Here is a 25,401-nt window from a genome sequence, read left to right as displayed (position 1 = left end):
TGATTTTTTTCTGTTTTCTTCAGCGTATACTATAACTAGGCTGATTTATTGTTATTGAAATCTATATATTTCAGAGTGAACGTCAGTGTAAATCTTTTTAATTTACTGGGATTGACTGGTTTGCCGACTTCATTCAAAAATCAATATCAAGAATAAAACATAGACTCACAGAAGCATAGATTGTTTCAACGTTAAAAACATCCATAAATTAATTTTATAGATAATTGTTGTAAATTGTATGACTTTAAAATACCATTTTCAAACTTCAGTGATCGTAAATGCAAACATCAATACAGATCAAAGCTTTCATTCAGCAAGTGGTACTGGAGCCAGTTTTAGGCAGCAAATATTTCCGTATTTTAAGTAGGGAGAGGATGGTTGCCCTAATTAAGAGACCAGTCATGTTGTGGTGAATAATGAACAAAAACTTACAGGGTATGTGTTTTCACATTTAGTAGGTAGGCATTGTTAGGTCTTGCCATAGAGTAATCTATCAAATGATATGTCATTTGTTCAAAGATAAGAGAATTGGCCATCCAAAGGGAAACTTTAAAAGCAATTTCATTTAATAGGATATTTTAAGCTAATTTTGTCCATCTACATCAGGTTTATTTAACAACTGGATGATATGAGCTTTTGCATTGCATATTTCCAACTATTTAATCTCATGTAACTTTCTGCCGATAGTGAACTCTGAATTTGTTTTCATTCCTTTCTAGAGGTAGAATTGGCATATAATTTGTGCCCAAATGATGTTGTTTGTGACTTGAAATCACACACAGTCACTTTTGAAATGATACCAGCCAGTTGCAACTTTGAGTGGTGCTATAAGTATGCTGGATTTTATATTGATTGTATTTATTTTTATTTAATTTATTAATCATAATTATCCCTCAGAAGGTTGTCATGCAGTGTGGCAGAAAGGGACCAGACTCAATTTTTGCTTCTGCAGTGTTATAACTTAATTAGGATTTTACCACTCTTTAATACAGCAATGGGTTATTTGTGGTATTTTTGTTTTTAGGGACATGATCAAAGCTCCACCTTGGCCCAGCACTCAGTTGAGCTGACTCTTCCCAAACACCTTCCTTTCCATCGAGATCTACTTAGATATGCCAAACTAATGGAGTGGTTAAAGAATACTGATCGTGAGAAATATGAAGGTTTGAATAAGGTAAGTAGATGATTTACATAGGATCATAGATTTTACCATCTGTCTTGATTTTTTGAATTTGAAAAATTAAAATGTTTCATTGAATTATTTGATTATCTTTTCTTTTGGGCCTCCTTATCTCGAGAGACAATGGATACGCGCCTGGAGGTGGTCAGTGGTTTGTGAAGCAGCGCCTGGAGTGGCTATAAAGGCCAATTCTGGAGTGACAGGCTCTTCCACAGGTGCTGCAGAGAAATTTGTTTGTTGGGGCTGTTGCACAGTTGGCTCTCCCCTTGCGCCTCTGTCTTTTTTCCTGCCAACTACTAAGTCTCTTCGACTCGCCACAATTTAGCCCTGTCTTTATGGCTGCCCGCCAGCTCTGGCGAATGCTGGCAACTGACTCCCACGACTTGTGATCAATGTCACACGATTTCATGTCGCGTTTGCAGACGTCTTTATAACGGAGACATGGACGGCCGGTGGGTCTGATACCAGTGGCGAGCTCGCTGTACAATGTGTCTTTGGGGATCCTGCCATCTTCCATGCGGCTCACATGGCCAATCCATCTCAAGCGCCGCTGACTCAGTAGTGTGTATAAGCTGGGGGTGTTGGCCGCTTCAAGGACTTCTGTGTTGGAGATATAGTCCTGCCACCTGATGCCAAGTATTCTCCGAAGGCAGCGAAGATGGAATGAATTGAGACGTCGCTCTTGGCTGGCATACGTTGTCCAGGCCTCGCTGCCGTAGAGCAAGGTACTGAGGACACAGGCCTGATACACTCGGACTTTTGTGTTCCGTGTCAGTGCGCCATTTTCCCACACTCTCTTGGCCAGTCTGGACATAGCAGTGGAAGCCTTACCCATGCGCTTGTTGATTTCTGCATCTAGAGACAGGTTACTGGTGATAGTTGAGCCGAGGTAGGTGAACTCTTGAACCACTTCCAGAGCGTGGTCGCCAATATTGATGGATGGAGCATTTCTGACATCCTGCCCCATGATGTTCGTTTTCTTGAGGCTGATGGTTAGGCCAAATTCATTGCAGGCAGACGCAAACCTGTCGATGAGACTCTGCAGGCACTCTTCAGTGTGAGATGTTAAAGCAGCATCGTCAGCAAAGAGGAGTTCTCTGATGAGGACTTTCCGTACTTTGGACTTCGCTCTTAGACGGGCAAGGTTGAACAACCTGCCCCCTGATCTTGTGTGGAGGAAAATTCCTTCTTCAGAGGATTTGAACGCATGTGAAAGCAGCAGGGAGAAGAAAATCCCAAAAAGTGTGGGTGCGAGAACACAGCCCTGTTTCACACCACTCAGGATAGGAAAGGGCTCTTAAGTACATTCATTTGGCCTTCCCCATTTTTCAGATAGCTGATTAAATGAGATGGACCATTTAAAATGCTGCCATTTGTGGTTTCAGTCAATTTTGAACTGGATAATACACCAGTACAGTGCAAAATATGTGTCAGTTTATTGAACTTTGATAGTTTATTGTTTTTGTTGCTCAGCAATCAGGGCAATAGTGCCTTTTAGAAGTAGTTAAATCTTGAACAATTACATGTAAAATGGGGGCAGGCAGGAAAGTGGAGTTAAGGCCACAATCAGATCAGCCGTGATCTTATCAAATGGCAGAGCAGGCTCAAGGGGCCGAATGTCCTACTCCTGCTTCTGTTTCTTTTGATCTTATGATCTGCTTCATATGAATTACTAAGCTTTTTACTTGAGGAATCTTTACATTGTTACTTTTTAATCCTAGACTTGGGAACTAAACCATCTGTTTAAATTAGTAGCTGTTAGAGTTGGGTTGTTTTCAAAATATTAACTCTGTTTTAAATATTAAAATAAACTAAGTTCAGTAAGAACAACTATTATTTATATAGCACCTTTAATGTGAAACGTCCCAAAGTGTTTCACAGGAACATTATAAAACAAAGTATGACAAGAGCCACATAAGGAGATATTAGGTCAAGTGGCAAAAACCTTGGTCAAAGGAGTAGGTTTTAAGGAGTGTCTTAAAGGAGGAAAGTGAGGTGGAGAGATTTAGGGGGGGAATTCCACAGCTGAAGGCATGACCACGAATGGTGGAGTGAATTAAAATTGTGGATGCTCAAGAGGTTGTGGGGCTGGAGGATATTACAGAAATAGGGAGGGGCGAGGACATGGAGAAATGAGAAATAAGATACAAGCCAATACGAAGGAGTCCAGTGTTGATGTCAGAGGTCCCCTGGTGCGATAATGATGACGTAGGTAGGGTGGAGTCAGCATGTAGTATCGACGAACTATTGTCTGAGTGCGGAGACAGGTCTAGCAAGTGAAGTCCAGAAGCTATTTTAGGGTAGCAATTCAGAGGACGCACTGATGGCGGTATTTTTGTGGGAATGAGGATACAGGAGGTGCATAGAGTCCGTGTACATCCCCAGCTTTTTTAATGGGTTCAATACATAAAGTGGTTGTCTAAACATGTAGAAGTATTTTGGAAATTGTAGAGCTTCAGATCTTGCAGGCTCAGAATACTAAGAATTTTCACAAAGTTTGAAAAAGGTAAATTTGTGCACCTAATTACTCTTTGCAGTAATACTTAATTGAAAGGTGGTTGTTTCTTGATATGGCTATATTCTTCCTTTCTCTTTTTTTGGATCCTCACGTGTATAATTTGGTGTACCTTTCCTTTCCCTTCCTTAACATGAAGGTTTTTGACATTAATGGATCAGTTCCTTTTTGGTTTTGAAGTAATTCCACTTTTTTTTAAGAATCAAGGTAAGCACATATAATAAAGGCTTGGATCTTATGAAACTTTGTTTGTTCTGTGAGGTTCCAAGCTATTCCAGCTTCCCTATGATTTCCCTATGACCTTCTGTCCCACCAATCTGCACTATTGCTTTAATTGGCATCCACTATTGTAAATGGAGTCCTGAAGCTTTGCTGGTTCATGGGATTGAATTCTAAATCTGAAAATATTTCACTACGACCCTGGAGTGCACCTTATTTTACTCACAAGCGTGAACTGAATTTGCATGATATGCTTATTGCCTTGCTAAAATTACTGTTGCAATATTATGACAAACAAAACATTGAACAGTCTTTGGCACACAACCTGATTGGAAGTAAAACTGCCCACATAATTATTTCTGGTATTTTTTTCAATAGAAGTTTTGTGTAGCCTTTTAAGTGTTAGTGCAGCAACTGCTGTGACGTGGTGACTACAGTTCCTGTTCTGCAAGGGTAATCGTGTGTTTCTTCTCTAAAATAAACATGCAATTATAAACTTCTGTTTTACTCCTTCTATTAAACCTTTTGTCCTGAAGCTGATAATAGCTTTGATCGGAAGGAAGAATTTAGATTATTAGATGGTACTGAGTTACAAGGCTGTAATTAACTGAGGGTTAAGATGATACAATCTAAAACGTAAAAACATAACTTCAGAAGGCTGAGGACGTTCTTTGAGCTCTTTGATTAAATGACAACACTGCTGTTGCAGTGGTGAATAATTTACTTCCACAGGCAAAACCGTCACAGGTTTATGATGAAATTAATATATATATTATAGAAATAGAGACAGGGGAGGCTAAACACAAGGAGCTCGTTCGCCTGTTTATTAGTCTTCAGCTGCCACACTGAGTACTCACTGGTGTCTTACAGAAAGGATGTAATTGCACTAGAGAGGGTACAGAGGAGATTTACGAGGATGTTGCCAGGCCTGGAAAAATGCAGCTATGAGGAAAGATTGGATAGGCTGGGGTTGTTCTCCTTGGAACAGAAAAGGCTGAGGGGAGATCTGATTGAAATGTACAGAATTGTGAGGGGCCTGAATAGAGTGGAGGTGAAGGGTCTATTCACCTTAGCAGAGAGGTCAGTGACGAGGGACATAGATTTAAAGTGATTGGTAGAAAAATTAGAAGAGAGATGAGGAAAAACTTTTTCACCCAGAAGGTGGTGATGGTCTGGAACTCACTGCCTGAAAGGGTAGTTGAGGCAGACACCCTCAACTCATTCAAAAGGAGTCTGGATATGCACCTCAAGTGCCGTAAGCTGCAGGGCTACGGACCAAATGCTGGAAGGTGGGATTAGAATAGGTGGACCGTTTTTTGGCTGGCACAGACACAATGGGCCAAGCGGCCTCGTTCTGTGCCTTAAACTTTCTATGACTCTCAAATGCCCTCTGAAATGGCCTAGCAAGCCACTCAGTTGTATCTAACGCAACAAAGTCAACGAGGAATAAAACCAGACGGACTACCCAGCATCGACCTAGGCACTGGAAACGACAACGGCAAACCCAGCTCTGTCGACCCTGCAATGACCTCCTTACTAACATCGGGGGGTTTGTGCCAAACTTGGGAGAGCTGTCCCACAGACTAGTCAAGCAACAGCCTGATATAGTCATACTCACCAAATTATGCCTTACAGACAATGTTGCAGACACCGCCATCACAATCCCCGGGTACGTCCTGTCCCACCAGTAGGACAGACCCTGCAGAGGTGCCGGCATAGTGGTATACAGTCGGCAGGGAGTTGCCGTGGGTGTGCTCAACATCGATCCCAGACCCCATGACATCTCATGGAATCAGGTCAAACACGGACAAGGAAACCTCTTGCTGATTACCACCTACCGTGCCCCCCCCCCCCCCCCTCAGCTGATGAATCAGTACTCCTCCATGTTGAACACCACTTGGAAGAAGCACTGAGGGTGGCAAGGGTGCAGATTGTACTGAGTGGGGATTTCAATGGCCATCACCAAGAATGGCCCGGTAGTGCCACTACTGACCGAGCTGGCCAAGCCCTAAAGGACGTAGCTGCTAGACTAGGACTGCGGCAGGTGGTGAGGGAACCAACAAGAGGGCAAAATATACTCGACCTCATCCTCACCAATCTGCCTGTTGCAGATGCATCTGTCCATGATAGTATTGGTATGAGTAACCACTGCACTGTCCTTGTGGAGACAAAATCCTGTCCTCACATTGAGGATACCTTCCATTGTGTTGTATGGTACTACAAGCGTGCTAAATGGGATAGATTTCAAATAGATCTAGTAACGCAAAACTGGGCATCCTTGAGGTGCTGTGGGCCATCAACAGCAGCAGAATTGTGCTCAACCACAATCTGTAACCTCATGGCCCGGCATATCCCCCACTCTACCGTTACCATCAAGCCGGGGGACCAACCCAAGAGCAGCACCAGACATACCTCAAAATGAGGTGTCAACCTGATGAAGCTACAGCCCAGGACTACTTGTGTGCCAAACAGCGAAAGCAGCATGCGATAGACAGAGCTAAGCGATCCCATAACCAACGGATCAGATCTAAGATCTGCAGTCCTGCCACATCCAGTTGTGAATGATGGTGGACAATTAAATAACAAACAGGAGAAGGCGGCTCCACAAATATCCCCATCCTCAATGATGGGGAAGCCCAGCACATCAGTGCAAAAAACAAGTCTGAAGTATTTGCAATGATCTTCAGCCAGAAGTGCCGAGTGGATGACCCGTCTCGACCTCCTCCTGAGGTCCCCAGTATCACAGATGCCAGTCTTCAGCCAAAGCAATTCGCTCCATTTGATAACAAGAAACGGCCGAAGGCACTGGGTACTGCAAAGACTATGGGCCCTGACAACATTCTGGCAATAGTACTGAAGATTTGTGCTCCTGAACTAGCTGTGACCCCGGCCAATTTCTCGTGCAGCTACAACACTGGCATCTAACCGACAATGTGGAAAATTGCCCAGGTATGTCCTGTACACAAAAAGCAGAACAAATCCAACCCGGCCAGTTACCACCCCATAATCGGTAAAGCGATGGAAGGTATTGTCGACAGTGCTATCAAGCAGCACTTACGCAGCAATAACCTGCTCGTTGACTCTGTGTTCCGCCAGGGTCACTTATCTCCTGACCTCATTACAGCCTTGATTCAAACATGAACAAAAGAGTTGAGCTCCAGATGTGAGGAGGGAATGACTGCCCTTGAAATCGAGGCAACATTTGACTGAGTGTGGCATCAAGGAACCCTAGCAAAACTGGAGTCAGTGGTAATTGGGGAAAACTCTCCACTGGTTGAAGTCATGCCTAGCACAAAGGAAGATGGTTGTGTGTGTTGGAGGGCAATCATCTCAGTCACAGGACATCACCGCAGGAATTCCTCCGGATACTGTCCGAGGCCCAACCATCTTCAGCTGCCTCATCCATGACCTTCCCTTTATCGTGAGATCAGAGGTGGGGATGTACGCTGATGATTGCACAATGTTCAGCACCATTTGCGACTGCTCAGATACTGAAGCAGTCCGTGTCCATATGCAGCAAGACCTGGACAACATTCAGGCTTGGGCTGATAAGTGGCAAGTAACATTCGCGCCACACAAGTGCCAGGCAATGACCATGTCAGACAAGAGAGAATCCAACCATCTCCCCATGGCATTCAATGGCATTACCATTGCTGAATACCGCACAATCAGCATCCTGAGGGTTACCATTGACCAGAAACTGAACTGGACCAGCCATATAAGTACGGTGGGTACAAGAGCAGATGCTGGGAATTCTGTGGCAAGTAACTCCCCAATGCTTGTCCACCATCTACAAGGCACAAGTCAGGAGTGATGGAAAACTCTCCACTTGCCTGGATGAGTGCAGCTCCAACAACACTCAAGACGCTCGACACCATCCAGGACACAGCAGCCTGCTTGATTGGCACCCCATCTACCACCTTCAACATTCATTACGTCCGCTACCGACGTGCAGTGGCAGCAGTGTGTACCATCTACAAGATGCACTACAGCAACTCACCAAGGCTCCTTTGACAGCACCTTCCAGAACCGTGACCTCTACCACCTAGAAGGCCAAGGGCAGCAGATGCATGGGAACACCACCACCTGCAAGTTCCCCTCCAAGCCACTAATCATCCTGACTTGGAACTGTATTGCCATCCCTTCACTGTCGCTGGTTCAAAATCCTGAAACTCCTTTCTGACAGCACTGTGGGTGTATCTATACCCCTTGGACTGCAGTGGTTCAAGAAGGCACCACCACCTTCTCCAGGCCAATTAGGGATGGGCAATAAATGCTGACCTAACCAGTGTCGCCCACATCCTGTGAAAGAATTTTAAAAAAAGCTTTTTCTCTAGTGATTAAGTTCCTCCCTTCCTTTTGGCCCTTTTACCTACTTGGGGTCCCTAAACTTTCGCAACCTGCACTTTAGTTCTCTGAACATAGTTTAGTGAGGTGTATCACTATAGGGAGACAGTGTGCACTCTATGACAACCAAATAGAACTGTGAATTTCTCAGTTGATGATGATTGCTTGACTCATTTTTAAAGATCATGTGTCTTCATGTATAAAAACCTTACAGTCGAATTTACACAGTTCCCAGTAAAACAGAATATGTTAAATATATGAGTATGTAGACTTTTTTTCTTTGCAGAACTACGTAGACTATATATCCAGGTTATATGAAAGGGAAATTAAAGAATTCTTTGAGGTTGCAAAGATCAAGATGACTGGCACATCAAAAGAAGGAAAAAAGTTTGGTAAGTCTATCCTTCCATTAGCAGGGAAACATCCCATTTAATAAGGTCCTTTATCGATATAAACCGTGCCTAACTCCCAATCTTTAAAGATCAAAGAAATTTACAGATATGCACATGTTTCTTCAGATGCCAGTATCATCCTGCTATAATTACTATTTTCTTCCTGTAGAAGTTGCATAATGTGATTTTATTTACTCCTATTTAGGGAAACTTGCTTCACTTTTTGATTAACACCATATTTGCAATATATTAATGATTGGCATCTTAATTATGATAAACAAAAGTAAACATAGAAGGTGTTGTTTGTCAAATTTAGCTGCATGATCAAATAATGAGCAATGTTGAGAAGATACCAAATGTAGATCTGGTGTAACAATTTTAGAAGATTTTTTTCATCTTTGCATTCAATAAATTTGATCATGATTAAGTAGCATATGACCTAACTAAATTTTGAAAGGGTTTTATATAACTAGATGTTGCATGAAAGTCACTGTATCTATTTCCTACTCTGATTGGATTGATGTGCTGGCATATTTTCTATGAAAGAGGGATCTAACTCACTCTAATGTATAGTTGAATAAATATATAGCTTGAAAATTTGATCGATTAGACTTTCGAGGCAATTGAGATAATACATTTTCGAATTTAAATGTTTCTTTTTAATCATTTCAGATTTTGAAACTTCATTTGGAGCAGTTACAAACTTTCTCTGATTATGTATTCGAATAGATTATGAATCATCACGTAATTGAATTATAACTCTGGAACTGCTCAAATGATTTCTGTTGGTTCATTGGCTTGATTACCTTTTTGTCTTTTCACTGAATTTAAGCAATGAGATATGGGGGGCTATCTTTGGTCATGGCTAAAATGGCTTCCTTTTCTATAAGATTTTTGAGAAGAAATTACAAGGGTTTCTCTACTTCATTTAACCAAATTCAGCAATCTAATATTAGCCCAAATTGAATTTGCTGAAAACTCAGCTCCAATGGCTAAAAAAATTTAGATTTTTCTAAATAATAGAGCAGATTTTTGGCAGAACAAAACATATTGTTCTTATTTGCAAGAGGATTGCAGCTGACTGGTTTTCTAATTTACATAGTTGAGTGAAATTGGTAAATTGTGTAAGACTGTTTCAGTTATTTGGAATGTTAGTGGAAGGACTCCAAGTTAATTGACTGCTAACCAGAAGTAGTAATTCATGGGTGTTTCAGGTCCATATAGGGAAAGGAATTCATTGAGTGGAGAGATGTTTGAGTCGAACAAGATGTATTTTCAGGGAGTTGAAAGTGAGGGAGTGGTTAGGACTGGGGAGACATTGGTCTATAAAAAATTTATCAAATATTTAATTCCCAACACAGTTTCACACAATTGAATTGAGACAATTGGGGGTGCTAAATAATTTACATGTGTGACATGTAAGATGTGCAAACTGTTTAGGAGGAATGCACTTGCATGAAGTGCGTACTAACTGAGTTTCTCAAAAATCAATAGAGGGATCTGTAGTCACTGCACCGTACACAAGGAAGAAAAATATATGAAAACAAAGAGGAGATAACTGTATGAACCAGTTATTAGGGAGAATTCACGTAACTGCAGAAAGGAAGATAGGAATGATTCACGATTTACATGCATGAGTGCAAGAAGCACAAGAAACAAAATAGGTAAGTTAAAAATGAGTATAAATACAGCACCAATAGACACCCTAGGAGTTGCTGAAACTTGGCAAAAGAAAGTTGAATGAGGAGCAAATCTACAGGGTCATGTATGTTTCAGGAAAGATAGCGAAGAGGTGGAGTGGCACTGTTCCTCAGGAAGGTTTATTTCCTGCTTTAAAAAAATGATACCTGGAAATTGACAATAGGATAGCCAGCAATGGTTAGTAGTGTGTGGGGAGGTATCAGAATGGGACAGGTTGCCAGTGGGAAGATGTCAGTGTCAAAGCTGTTGGTAGTGAAATTCCACAGTGATTGGGATTGAAATACTGTTCATTATAATGTTATAAATAACATTCAAAGCAAAGTTGAATGTATAGTGGATGTGATGCAAGCCAATGTGCAAAATCCAAAGGGACCTGGATAGGTTAGGTAAATGGGTAGAAATGTAGTGAATGAAATGTAATGTCACGAACCGTAGATTTTATAACACAGAAAGAGGCCAGTTGGCCCATTGTGCCAGCTCTTTGCTGGATCAATCTAAAACTAATCCCTCTGCCTGACTTGCTTCCCATAGCAATGTTCCTTCCTCTGTTTTAAATGCTTATCTACTAATCCCTTAAACTGTAACAAAGCAGTCCATGATCCAGGTACGGCATAAAAATTCTCCTAACTGCTCTCATCACTCTCTCTTTAATATCTTTAAATTGATAACCACACCCCTTACTCATCACAGACTCCCAGAATAAATATTCTATTCCAATTTGCTTTGTCAAAACCTTGCAAAGTTTTTAAAAACCTCTATCAAATCTTCTCAAGTCTGTCCTCACAACTAGTTTTTCATCCCTGGTATCATCCTGGTGAATCAACACTCTAGGATTCCCTATGAGATTAGCTAAAAGAAGTAAGGCTGTGTAGAGCGCGTTATATGGCAACATGCCTGAGGTAACAGCAAGAAGGAGGTTTGAGGGTTTTGGTCGATAAGTTATGTGTTCCAACAGTATTTGTAAGTGGTCATAAAAGCAAATAAAGTGTTGAGTTGCAAGTCTGAACAGGTGATAATGTTGTACCTGACTTTATATAAGGCTGCTTCTGGAATGTTGTGTTAATTTTCATCTTCATTACAATAATGAAGTAGAATTATTGGAGAAAAGGGAAAGGAGAGTAATGGGGCTGGTTACTAAACTAAGAGGGCTGAATGAGGAAATGTCTACTGAGGCTTTGCTGTCTGGCAATAAGGGGGAGTTGGTGAATGTATTTATGATTTTCAGGGATAGAGAAAGAAAGTTCTTCTGTCAGACACAGGACCAGGAGAAAGGTTCAAGGCTAGGGGTATCGAAGGAAATGTAAGCAGCTCTTTGTTTAAGTAAGGGAGGAGTGATAGAAATGTGAACAGAATACTAGGGCAGCACAGTGACGCAGTGGTTAGCACCGCAGCCTCACAGCTTCAGCGACCCGTGTTCAATTCTGGGTACTGCCTGTGTGGAGTTTGCAAGTTCTCCCTGTGTTTGCGTGGGTTTTCTCCGGGTGCTCCGGTTTCCTCCCACAGCCAAAAGACTTGCAGGTTGGGAGGTAAATTGGCCATTATAAATTGCCCCTAGTATAGGTAGGTGGTAGGGAAATATAGGGACAGGTGGGGATGTGGTAGGAATATGGGATTAATGTAGGATTAGTATAAACGGGTGGTTGATGGTCGGCACAGACTCGGTGGGCCAAAGGGCCTGTTTCGGTGCTGTATCTCTAAAATAAGATAAAAATAAAAACTAGTGGGAGTGGTGGAATAGAAAACCATGATAGGATTTTAAAAATTAGATAAATTCCTCTTGGGACAGTGGATACAGAGTGTATTATTGTACAATATTATTTTGGCCATGAAAAGCCCATTAGAGTACCTTTTTCAAACCCACTCAATTCACTCCAGCAAAACCCATCATTTAAAAAAAAAACTCAGTTAAATCTTTGTCTTCCATATCTTCTCTAATGACTATAATTATCACACAAGTAATGTGTATGCTGCTTCTGATATTGTCAGGATAACATCTGCGAATGAGAACCAGGAAAGAATAATATATATTTGTATAATATCATGCTTTGGCTGATATACATAACATTACCATAGTTGTGTCTTGCATGCATATGCTTATCTTCCTGCCTAGTATCTAACAAATGTCATTCATCTAAATGGTTTGTGCCACAGGCCTGTAATCTAACCTATCTTTGTGTTTCGGTGCCTGCAACCTAATCTCTCACAGCTACACTTCCGCGAAAAGAGAGTGCTGTCAAACAAGATCTAGAGAGTGAGTATTGTCTCCTTTTTCGAGCTGCTATCTAATATCCTTCATTAGAATCTTTAACAAAATAAAAATATTAATATTGTTTTCAATTAACTATGTTGGATAATGGCTTATTGATTTGAATGTTTGAGTATATGATTTCAAGCAGCCTAGTGAAAGTTGATTTTTTTTTTATTGAGGATGAATGTTCCCTACCTTTAAGAATATACATTAAGTGCTGTCAGTTTCTTATTTGCACAGATGAAAAAGTTAGCATTTAAATATAAGTGTTACATGTTTTAAATCCAACCTTTCCTTTTCCTTCGAGTTGGTTTAATAGTAAATTAGCTCTTGAGGTCCATCTGCCCTGAAGTGGACAGAGAATTTGCACAGTACCTATGTAGTATTGATAGGTACTTTGCATACCTATGTACTGGTTCATGTTTTTACCTACATACATAATGTACTGCATGTTTTTGCCTGATGGAACAGTTGAACATTCACTCACAGTGTTAACAGTTGTACATTTTACATGTATTTATGTAGTAATATGGTAGTGAAAGTAAATTAATATATTTCTACAATAGTGGTTTTCTCAAAATGATAGCATGGAAATGTATGAAGTATGATACTCAAATTACAATTTACATAACTAAGATGTATTCAGTTATTGAAAGGGTAAAACAATGCTTTGTTTAAGAAGAATATGCCAAGGTCCATAGTGAGGCACACCACCAAACTTGAAAAAAGTAAGAGAAGGCTAGTTAAATAAGTTAGTTATGAATAGATGATGCAAAGTTTGGGTTCAAAAGCTTGTGGGTTGTAGGAAATGGAATACTGTGGGGAAATAAGTTTCACAGTTTTGAGTTCCTAGGAAAATGTAAAATGGGTCATTACATATTCCTTTCATTATTGGGACCTTAGTTTGAATCTGGATCAAGTTGATGGATGCAGGTTTTCTTTGTTTCTTGCAACAATAGTACAGTCTCAGTGCAGATCCCAGTAAGCCTGGGCCCTAAATTGGCATAAGATGCTACTGTAGGAAAGAATAATTTTACAGTGCTGCATATGCAAATTTTCTTCTGAAGGTTGTTTTCATATCTTCACACACTTCCCTTCAAATAGTATTGAGTAGTGGGAGGATTTACAGGCTGATAAACACTTCGATAGACCATAACCATCTTTATTCCCTTGAATAGCCCTTCAAGCAGAAAGATTTTATAGACTCCCACAATCTATATGATGTGGAGGACCACCCACACCCACTGGACATGGCCCGCTGGATGCCAACCCAGAATTCAGAGTCAGAGCTCAAGTCTGTACTCACTGGGAGACTCTGGAGCAGGGTGCAAACCCTGCAACTTCTGGTTCAGAGGCAGGGATGCTAAAATAACTAGTCAATGCTTTTTTCAGATCTTATTGATTGAGGGATCGGATTTCCCTCATCATCCTGGGATTGCGGGAGTGAGTATTGCAGATCCTGAGTAGGATGCTATCACTAAGCCTTTTCACTTTCTCCTTTTGAAGGTTAGGTACATGCCTGGGGCAGTGGCCATGGTGCTTTCCTTTGTACTTATTCTGTACTATACAATAGTTGGATAACTTTGTGGTAACTTTCATTGCCCAAAATAGGAAAGGATTGTATTTTCCAACACTAAATTATCACCTCAATGAGGGAAAAAAAACAATAATTGTTGAAATCTTTTTATTTTCAAAATAATTATTGGTTTTACAGTTCAGAAGTTAAGTAAGTAGTTCACTGATAAATTTTGAATTTTATGCTTTGTAGAGACAATAATTAGTGAATTCCTTGCATGTTCACAATTAGATTTAAATGCAGTTTGGAACACAATGTCATTTCTCTAATACTGAATTATATACAAAATTGAACACTCTTGCTTGACTATTTTATTACTAAAGTTTTTGTTGAAAACCTTTTTGTTTGTATTTCATGAGTTGGTTCATTACTAAAAATCAAGCTTGTCTAGATCTTTTGAAAACAGCTTTTCTTATGATTGTAAGAATTAAAAGGTTATAAAATGGATTTTAGGCAATAGTGAATGGTTAAGCTGTAATGCTCCTGTTACTTGCCCAAGCTATAACTCCAGCAAAAGAAAACATTTGGATAAAGTCTTAAACTGCTGTGATTGAAGCACTGCTCTTATGTCTTTGAACTTGGTTTTAATTCTACCGGAACTTCTAGGAGAAAGTATTCTCTTTGCAGCAGTTGCAACCAGTATCTATCATTTAAAACTTATGCATGAGGTTGTGTCCTCCTCACGGAGCCTTATTATTGTGTTCAATTTCACAAGGGTAGATAGAGCCAGAATAACTGTTGAACTGGCAAAGGCCATAGAATATATATCTTTTCCTGGATGAAGAGCCGCCAGTCCTGTGGGATAAACACTGCCATGATAACCAGGCTACTTAGGTTCAAATTTCACAATTTGGACGTAATATCCCACCTGGGTGATTGAAGAAACAGTTGAGGTGATTGTGTGCATGGTCCCTAACAAATGACAGACTGACTCGCCACTACCGCCCCCCCCCACCCCCTCCACCACCATGGAAGTTCAGACAGATGACTGTGTATTCCCATGCAACTCCCGAGAAATGAAAAACAAAATACTGCAGATGCACAGAAGCCAAGTTTACAGTAATCATTTTGAACTGATACCTTTCCCTTTAATAGACAAATGTCATAAATATTATGACATCAAACAAAATATGTCAATTTTTCCATTAATAATGTGTTCAAAAATGCAACATGTTCCATTGCTCAGCATTTGTCACTGTGACCACCTAAGCTTTCCCTTTTGTTTGTTTTCAGGGAAAGTATCCAGATGTCCTTTGCATATACTTAACAGAAGCACCTATGCTTAACATACTTTTTTCTACTAAAGTGTCAGCCTTGAGTCAGAAGATTGTAGATTCACACCCCACTCCAGAGACTTGAGCCACATAATCTATGCTGATGCTCCATTGTAGTACTGAGGGAGTGCTGCACTGCCTTGGATGCTGTCTTTCAGATGAGACATTAAGCCAATTAATTAAGCCATCTGTCCTTTTGGATGGATGTAAAAGATCTGATGGCTCTATTCAAAGAAGAGTACATAAGTTTTTCCCATCCTGCCCAATATTTATCCCCCAACCAACATCACTAAAGCAAATTATCTGCCGATTTGTCTCGTCATTATTTGTGGAACCTTTCTGTGCACAAATTGCCTTCCCCATTTTCTATGTTAGGACCGTGACTATACTTCAAAAGATCTTCATTGGGTGTGAGGCACTTTGGGACATCCTGAAGTCATGAAAGATACTATGTAAATGAAAGTTTGTTCTTTTCGATCAAATATAAATACAGTAGATGTTTCCATTTTGCTTTTGGTGTAATAGTCAGTATTTGTTCTGGGTAAAAGTGAAGTGTCAATAAGAGTGGACTCCTACACTAGTTCTTCAATACAGATAAATACATTGTTATGTAACATAGTGAAGTCATAATCTAACAATCATAAAGTGTTTTGCAGTTGATGAGTTGAGGTCAAAAAGACCATATTGTGGGCACAAAAATATGCACTAAGTGAGATTTAACTGAGATAGAACTGTCCCACTGTAAAGTCAGCTTTGTTTAGGAACCATATGTCTAATGTATTTCAATCCTGCAGAAACTAGTGACAAATCAATTTGCAAATTGTGTTTGCATTTTTGTTATGAAATCGCAGTACTATTAAAGTTACATAATACCATTTAAAGCACTATTTCTAAAATTAGCTGTAGGTAACTACAAAGCACAATAACAATGTCATAAATTCTATGGAATCTTTTGGTGTTTTGCCCACACACCCATGAAGAACTGGGTTGAGACTACCCAAGCATATAGAACCATTAACATCACTGGGAAGAGATAAGTACCCCATTAATGTGAGTTGCATTTTCAAACTAGGATGAAGGGCTAACCCATTGTAACATTCTCCTTTGTCTTTGATATTGTATCTTTCTTTATCTTTGCTTCAACCTCCATGTGCCAAGCTGCTTCCTGCCAGCCTGTCAGTTCTCCCACTCTTCATTTGGAGGTTCATATTTGTATGTATTTTGGATCTATCACATCAGTTTGTCTTTATTATTGCTCCTTTCAAAAACACTGAGGGGGTTTCCTAGGATAGGGTCTTGTATAGATCAAAGGCTTGGATAAGCCACAGGTTTGTATGGCTCCAGATTGTGGTGTCAGACTTGAGAAGGAACACCATACTGGTAATGTTTGCATTGCTTGGATATAAAGGTTGAACTATATTAGGAGAAAAGCAGAAAGTTGTAAATACTGATTTCATACTTAAGAAAAGAAATGAGTCTTTTACACAAAGGATAATAGTATGTGTATGAATCTGTTGGTGCTTCGGAACTTTATTTAGCTGTGGTGTAAAAGTCCAGGAGACCTTTGCTCTGATATGCTACTCTCATTCAACAAAAACTTTATATATATTTATAAATGTAGTAAATGTTCTAAGTTATTTACAGTATCTAGAACTCCATGCAGAATGATAGTAAGCCATTCCTTTTCCTTCTTTGTTTAGACAAACATGATAACATCATAAATAGATTTTAACATCTTTTAATGATGTATAATAGAAGTGCAGTTTTGCATGGCACAATTTTTTTAGGGCTCAGTGGAGTGAGGCATTGAGAACAGATACATATCAAATGTAAGCTGAGTGTGACTTGACTGACTGAAATTTAGTCAAACAAGCTGTCAAGTTCAATTCCAGGGAGTTGAAATAAAAACAGTAAGTGCCGGAAACAGGTCTGACAGCATCTGTGGAGAGAGAAACAGAGTTAATGTTTCAGGCTTGTAACCTTTCATCAGAACTAGCAAAAGTTAGAAAGTTAACAGGTTTTGAGAAAGTGAAGTGGGGGTGGTTGGTGGGGGGGAGGCGGAATGGGGGGGAAGAGGAGCAAAAGGGAAGGTCTGTGATGGAGTGGCAGGAGAGATTAAATGACAAAGATGTCATGGAGCAAAAGGCAAAGGGATTAGTAATAGCCGTAGGAAAAGACAAAGCATTTGTACAGAGACAGTGTTAATGGCAGAATAATGACCAACTCTGTCTGAAAGCAAAAACATGAAAAACAAGTTTGAAACTGGTACATGGTTAAAAAATCAAAATGGTGGTCATGGTCTGAAGTTGTTGAACTCCATGTTGAGTCCAGTGGGATGTAGAGTGCCTAATCAGAAGATTAGGTGCTGTTCCTCAGGCTTACATTAAGCTTCACTGAGCAGGCTGAGGACAGAAATATGGGCGTGAGAGAGGGGTGGTGAATTAAAATGGCAAGCAGCCAGAAGCTCGGGGTCATGCTTGCAGACTGAGTGGAGGTGTTCCGCAAAGCGGTCACCCAGTCTGTATTTGGTCTTCTTATTGTAGAGGAGACCGCATTGTGAGCAGCGAATGTCCTTTAGGGAAGGAAATCTGCCGCCCTTACCTGGTCTGGCCTACATGTGATTCCAGACCCACAGCAATGTGGTTGACTCTTAACTGCCCTCTGAAATAGCCCAGCAAGCCACTCGGGTCAAGGGCAATTAGGGATGGGCAACAAATGCTGCCCTTGCCAGCGATGCCCACATCCCAAGAAAGAATTAACAAAAATACAGTATACTAAATTGAAAGAAGTACAAGTAAATCGGTGCTTCAGCTGGAAGGAGTGTTAGTTGCCTTGGTTGGTGAGAAGAGAGGAGGTAAAAGGGCAGGTATTATACCTCCTATGATTGCATGGGAAGGTGTTGTGGGAAGGGGATGAGAAGTTGGGGTGATGGAGGAGTGGACCAGGATGTCATGGAGGGATCAGTCCCTTTGTAATGTTGGCAGGGGAGAAGAGGGGAAGATGTGTTTGTTGGTGGCATCATGCTGGAGGTGCCGGAAATGGTGGAGGATGATCCTTTGGATGTGGAAGCTGGTGGGGTGGGAAATGAGGACAAAAGGAACCCTATCGCAGTTCTGGGAGGGAGGGAGGGTAGGGGTGAGGGGAGAAGTGCAGGCACTGGGTCCGATACAATTGAGGGCACTGTCGGGTGAGGGAAAAGGAAGACTTATCAGAAGCACTGTTGTGGAAGATTGCATCATCAGAACAGAAGCGATGGAGACTGAGAAACTGGAGAATGGAATGGAGTCCTTACAGGAGGCATGGTGTGAGAAAGTGTAGTTAAGGTAGCTGTGGGAGTCAGTTATAATGAATATTAGTGGACAGCCTATACCCAGAAAATGGAGACAGAGAAGTCAAGGAAGGGAAGTGTTGGAAATGGACCATGTGAAGGTGAGAGAAATTGGAAGCGAAGTTGATAAGGTTTTCCAGTTCAGGGCGAGAACAGGAAATGGTACCGATACAGTCATCAATGTATCAGAAGAGGAGCTGGGGGAGGGGACCTGAGTAGGACTGGAACAAGGAATGTTCGACATACCCCACAAAAACACAGGCATAGCTAGAACCCATGTGGGTACCCATAGCAACACCTTTTATTTGGAGGAAGTGAGTGGAGTTGAAGGAGAAGTTGTTTAATGTAAGAACAGGTTCAGCTAGGCAGAGGAGGATGGTGACTGGTTGGGCCTCTGTTCAAGGAAGAAGCAGAGAGCCCTCAGACTATCCTGGTGTGCGATGGAGGTGTAGAGAGATTGGATGTCTATCGTGAAGAGGAGGCGGTTAAGGCCAGGAAACTGGAAATTGTCAAAACGGCTTAGGGCATCAGAAGAGTCATGGATGTAGGTAGGAAGAGACTGGACAAGGAGCGAAAAAATAGTCAAGATCGGAAGAAATAAGTTCAGTGAGGCAGGAACAGACAAAAACGATGGGTCTACCAGGACAGTCCTGCTTGTGAATTTTGGGAAAGAGGTAGAAGCGGGCTGTTGTGGGACTGAGGTGGGAAGCTGTAGCGGGAAGATCTCCAGAGGAGATGAGGTCGGTCACAGCCCCGGGAATAGTGGCTTAACACTTGGTGTGGGTTCATGGTCCAGGGGAGGTAGGAAGAAGTGTCTGAGAGTTGATGCTCAGCCTCTGCAAGGTGGAGGTCGCTACGCCAGATGAAGAGTACCACCCTTGTCAGTATGTTTGATCACAATGTCAGGGTTAGACCTGAGAGAACGGAGTGCAGCAAGTTCAAGGGAATTGAGTTGTCCTTGGACTGCAGGCGGTGAGCTTCAAAAATGGCGGGGCGCATGCGCGAGATTTATCGCAGCAGCTCATTTACTTGGCTGTGGTGGATAATCCCTGCAATGATGTGGAGGGGCCGGGCGTCCGTCCCCGGCAACAGCGTTCATTGCCACTGCAGAGGCACGGATTCATTTTTAAAGGGCTTCAAGCCCTTCCAATTCATTTAAATTTTTGAAGTTATAAGAAGTGTAAATTAAAAATGAAAAACTTAATAAAAGTTTCAATACCCTCTCCCGCCCATCCAATGACAAAAATTGTTACTTGCCACCCCACCCCCCCAACAAAAAAACTTCACTACCATTCTGACCTTCCCCACCCAAAGTTTCTAAACTTTGAAACTTAGTCCTTCCCACCACTCCCTAGACCAATCAAAAAGGTTTTACCCCGCTCTCCCGCCCCCGCCCCCCCCAACACCCCTCTGCCCTGAGAAGTTACCTCCTCCCCCCTCCCCACCAGTGTCCTGCATCGGATCTCCAGTCGGAGAGCCAAAGGCGCGGGAGTCCCAGCAACTGGCCGGGATATGACAGCGGGACGGCTAACGAGCTGATAGGTCATTAATTCATTCATTTAAATATTTAAATCATGCTCCCGTCACCGAGCGGCGGGGTGGGGGGGGGAAATTGGTGGTGGTGGAATGCCGCCATGAGGCCTCGCCACTGCCAATAATATGGGGCGGGGCCTTCCCGACGTCTAGGGCCATGGCAGGCCTCTCCCGGAGGCATTTCCCGGGCCTCCCCGCTACGTTTGGGGGGGTGGGGCGGGGGGGGTGGGGGTGGGGGGTGGCCGGTAAAATTTGTCCCCTTACATCTACAAAGGGAAACTGGATACTGATAGTAAAGCCAACTCGGGTTCAAGCCAAAAGGTTCCTGGACATAACTCCTAACATCCATGTATAGTTTACTCATAATTCAGAGTATTTTTTGCAATATTTGAATTCTGCCATTATTAAAATTAACAAGAGAAGTAACAGCAACATAGGGAATTAAACATTGAACATTTCATTTGAATTAAGTAACGTTGTATTACAAGTAGATTGTATATGAATGTGCATTATTTTGTTTTGTCTGAATTCAATGTTTTAACTTCTTCTCGGACAATGATTGTGACAAAAAATTCAGGGACAAAAATTATTATTTAAGGGCGGACCTATTGGGAAAGTAATCAGGGTGGTGAAATAAATCGAATTATTGCTTCAGAGTAGACAAAAGAAATTAGAACCAGAGAACATAAATATACATTAGCGCAAGGTAAATTTGGAATGGGTATCAAGAAAATCTTGTTTAATCAGTGATAAATGTTAAGAATAATCTATCAACCAGGTAAATAAATTTAAACACATTGGGTTTATTCAAAATATAATTAGATGCCATAATGGGACAGTTAATATCCTGTAAAGTTAAGTTTTAGTAGGTCGAATGGCATTCTCTCAATCCTGACCGTATGCTTTTAATTTGGGTTCAGTGACATAATTAATACATTTATAAAAAGTAAACTCTCCCTTACTGAAACTAATATTATTTTGGACTATTTAGTTTCTTACACTTCAGTGAGAAGATTCTTATTTTTAGGATTATCCCTCAGAAAAATACATGCAAGTATGTCGATGGTCATAAACAAATTCACGATGAGCAGTCATGCACTACCAGTTTTTAAATTGAATTCTCCTCTAAGACTCAAAAAATGTTTTGATTTTTATTGGAGATCTTATTCCCTAACCATGCCACTGATGTTTAAATGCTGCACACTTTGGGTTCCCAGTAATGTGATTGGAAGTTGCTGTCATTGATTTTAGATTTATTGAACTGCAGGTCTCCATGGAAGTTCTGGAAAACTTACTGGTTCCACCTCCAGCCTAAACAAACTGTCTGTTCAGGGATCAGGAAATCGTCGATCTCAGTCATCTTCGTTGCTGGACATGGGAAACATGTCTGCCTCAGACCTCGATGTGGCTGATAGAACTAAGTTTGATAAGGTAAATACCTTAATTATTTGAGTAATGGTGCAAATATTCAGCTTTTGGGCAGCTCTTTTGTACTGTCAGCTGTGGTTCAGTTGGTAGCATTCTCGTCTCTAAATCGCAAGTTCAGAGTTCTACTCCAGGGATTGAGCACATAAGTTAAGGCTGACGCTCCAAGGCAGTACTGAGGGAGTGCTGCACTGTCAGAGGTGGTGTCTTTCGGGTGAGATGTTAAACCGAGGCTCCGTCTGCCTGCTTGGGTGGATGTAAAAGCTCCCATAGCACTATTTCGAAGAAGAGCAGGGGAGTAATTCGAGTATCTTGGCCAATATTTATCCCTCTATCAACATTACAAAACAGATTATCTGGTCAATATCACATTGCTATTTGTGGGAGCTTGCTGTAAACAAATTGGCTGCCACATTTCCTAGATTACGACAGTGACTACACTTCAAAAGTACTTCATTGGTTGCAAAGCACTTTGAGACATCTGTCCTTTTTTTTGCAAAATGCTTGTGCCAAACTGCAAGCACCATGTGTTTTTATTATTGAAAAATGAAAATAGGCATGTTATTAAGGGCTGTTGTTGAAGTTTTTTTGTATATTTTAGGGGCCTATAATGTTGGTAAAAAGCATTTAATCTATTTTCTAGCCTTAACATTCAATCCTGGTTTCATTTTCTTGCAGTTTCATAATGTGATCTCTATTCATAAAGGAGAAAAGAATAAATCTTAGTTCATATGCTATATAAAATGCAGAAGATTTCTATGAATCAGTGAAACAAAATAAAGAGATTATTTAAAACAAAATCTATTACCCATAATCCTTGATTTTATCAAAAGCAAAATATTAGAGTCATAGAGAAATACAGCACTGAAACAGGCCCTTCGGCCCACCGAGTCTGTGCTGACCAACAACCACCCATTTATACTAATCCTACATTATCCCATATTCCCTACCACATCCCCACCATTCTCCTACCTACACTAGGGGCAATTTACAATGGCCAATTTACCTATCCACCTGCAAGTCTTTGGCGGGCGCTGGAAATCTGAAATGAAAACAGAAAATGCTGGAAATGCTCAGCAGGACAGACAGCATCTGTGGAGAGAGAAAAACAGAGTTAATATGTTGAAAGATCAATGCCCTGAAACATGGGGGGGGTGGGGAGGGTGGTATAGAAATCTTTAAAAAAAAAAGGCAGGTTTGAGTTGGGTAGGGGGGGTTAAAGTCTGAAAAATCTGTTTCCTGACCCAAAACCACCTCCAAACCACCTATTTCAGCTTTAACTGAGACCAGAAGGTGGGCAGGTGACCAACCTGCTCCAAGGAGGCGGGTTGGAACTTTAAATATGATAAGGCTATGAGCCTCTTTTAACTTTAACTCTGGTCAGCCAGGTTTCCCAGCAGCTCTTCAAGGTGAGGGCAGATTCAGGAGGGGAGTGCCTTTACACATACCTCCTGGTAAAGGACGGTTCGGGTCTGCAAATGAAACCCGACCCGAGCCCGACCTGGCCTGAGTCTTTCGTTGTTTCCCACACCTGACCCAACCCGACCTGACCATCATCTAACCTAGCTTGCATTTTTCACTTTGTTGCTTATCTGCACAAGCTTAAAAAAACTGTAACTAAACAACCTTTCAAGTCCAAAAAGTACATTAACATTGGAACCACGTACCGTAGGTGGTGATAGAGTGCATCCGACCCGGCCCAACCCGACCTGAGCCCGAATGCCGGACCCGGAAGAGTGACCTAACTCGACCTGAATCTGGCACGTGTCGCCGGGTCCCGTTGGATTCAGGTTAGGTAGCCATGCTCTACCTCCTGGATCCAAGTGGCTGCCTAAGGAGTCTCCATGATCAGGCTCCCCTTCCCACCACCAAGCTGCTGCTTTTCTCTTCCCTGCAGCCCACCAGCTACCACCACCCAGGACTGGTCCCTAATCCACACCCCAACACCAGGCCCCCGATTTCTCCCTTTCATCACCATCACAAGGCCCCCGTTTTTTTTTCAGGCTCTCTTCCAGGTGGGGAAGCAATCGGTGACATCACACACCTTTATGGAGTTAACTCCACAGTGTGTGCAGGAATCCCAATCCCTGGGTTTCCCACGACTTACCGACCCACCCGCTCCCAGCAGGTCAGGTATGTTAAAATTCAGCCCATTAACTCTGTTTCTTTCTCCACAGGTACTGCCTGACCTGGCATGTTGCAGATCTGTAACTCATGAGATTTCACTGATCTTATTGGTACCATTACGTCTGCTTTCGTGCAGATCATTGACGATAGTGCTAGAAACGTAGTAGGAATGGGCATGTTCTGCATCAGGGTAACAGCACACAGGGGCCCACTTGTCAGCCCTTTCCAATGCCTTAGAGTCATAGAATTCACTTGTGGCTGAACGGATGCAGTCTAAAGCATGTACATCTCAGAATTGGCTCTTGTCTCATGGAAGCTCAGTCCCAACAGCTTCCTCTAGGAATTGGACCAGTCAGCCACCTCACATACTCTTGTAACTCTGTAGGACCTATGAGAAGTACAAGGTTAGATTTAAACTCTCATGCATTGGCACCTAGAAGAAAGAAAGAATTTGCATTTACATTGTATCTTTCACAACCTCAATGTCTCAAAGTACTTTATAGGCAATTAAGTACGGCTACTGTTGGAATGTAGGAAATGTGACTTATAGTGCATGTAATTTGCAAGGGTAGTACTTACAATTATATCAGTGAGATGTTTAAAGTGTTTTGATGATGCAGATGAAATAGTTTCTACTTGGGTATTTTTCCAGCAGGAATTATAAATGTCCTGAAGATTCTGACTCAAAAATATACAAAAGCTATATATAAACACAGAAAAGTGTTTAGCAGCTTCATGCAATAGCTTAACTACATATATGGCATTTTATGATTGTATTGGTTTAGCATTGGATCTCATTGTAGATAAAAATTGGTGGTCTGGTACTAAAGGTTGTTCCTTTTATGCAGATTTTTGAGCAGGTCCTAAGTGAGCTAGAGCCCCTTTGTTTGGCTGAACAAGACTTTATTAGCAAATTCTTCAAGCTGCAACAGAGCCCAGCTTTACCAGGATCTGTAATGGTATGATCTTTTTGTACTACTGAAGTAAATCTGTGGCTGTGGAAAGAGATGCCAGCCTTATGTCTGAGGAACATAAGAACAAGGAGCAGGAGTAGGCAATTCAGCCCCTCGAGCCTGCTCCGCCATTCAATATGATCATGGCTGATCTCATCTCGGCCTCAACTCCACTTTCCTGCCCGTTCTCCATAACCCTTCAACCCATTACTAATTAAAAACCTGTCTGTCTCTTCCTTAAATTTGCTCAATGTCCTGGCATCCACCGCACTCTGGGGTAGTGAATTCCACAGACTCGCAACCCTTTGAGAGAAGTAATTTCTCCTCATCTCTGTTTTAAATCTGCTACCCCTTATCCTAAAACTATGACCTCTCGTTCTAGCTTGCCCCACCAGAGGAAACATCCTCTCTATGTCTACTTTGTCAATCCCCTTAATCATCTTATATACCTCAATTAGATCTCCTCTCATTCTTCTAAACTCTGGAGAGTAAAGACCTAAACTGCTCAATCTCTCTTCATAAGACAAACCCCTCATCTCTAGAATCAGTCTAGTGAACCTCCTCTGAACTGCCTCCAATGCAA

General features: G+C 41.5%; 1 protein-coding gene across 4 annotated transcripts in view; it reads left to right on the top strand.

The window, feature by feature from the left end:
• exoc1 (exocyst complex component 1) overlaps positions 1-25,401 on the top strand; it is a 118,120-nt gene that overhangs the window by 59,791 nt on the left and 32,928 nt on the right. For 2 of the 4 annotated variants that reach the window (XM_068035046.1, XM_068035057.1), the window contains 5 exons: positions 1,025-1,174; positions 8,548-8,653; positions 12,561-12,605; positions 21,581-21,744; positions 24,714-24,824. In XM_068035046.1, coding sequence (XP_067891147.1) covers positions 1,025-1,174; positions 8,548-8,653; positions 12,561-12,605; positions 21,581-21,744; positions 24,714-24,824 — 576 coding nt within the window. The remainder of the gene's footprint in view (positions 1-1,024; positions 1,175-8,547; positions 8,654-12,560; positions 12,606-21,580; positions 21,745-24,713; positions 24,825-25,401) is intronic. The other 2 variants (XM_068035068.1, XM_068035077.1) reach the window with 2 other exon arrangements.

This window comes from Heterodontus francisci, chromosome 1, assembly GCF_036365525.1.
Source record: "Heterodontus francisci isolate sHetFra1 chromosome 1, sHetFra1.hap1, whole genome shotgun sequence".
NCBI lineage: Eukaryota > Metazoa > Chordata > Chondrichthyes > Heterodontiformes > Heterodontidae > Heterodontus > Heterodontus francisci.
The sequence above is the reverse complement of the archived record's forward strand: the minus strand, read 5'-3'. Positions and strand labels throughout refer to the sequence as shown.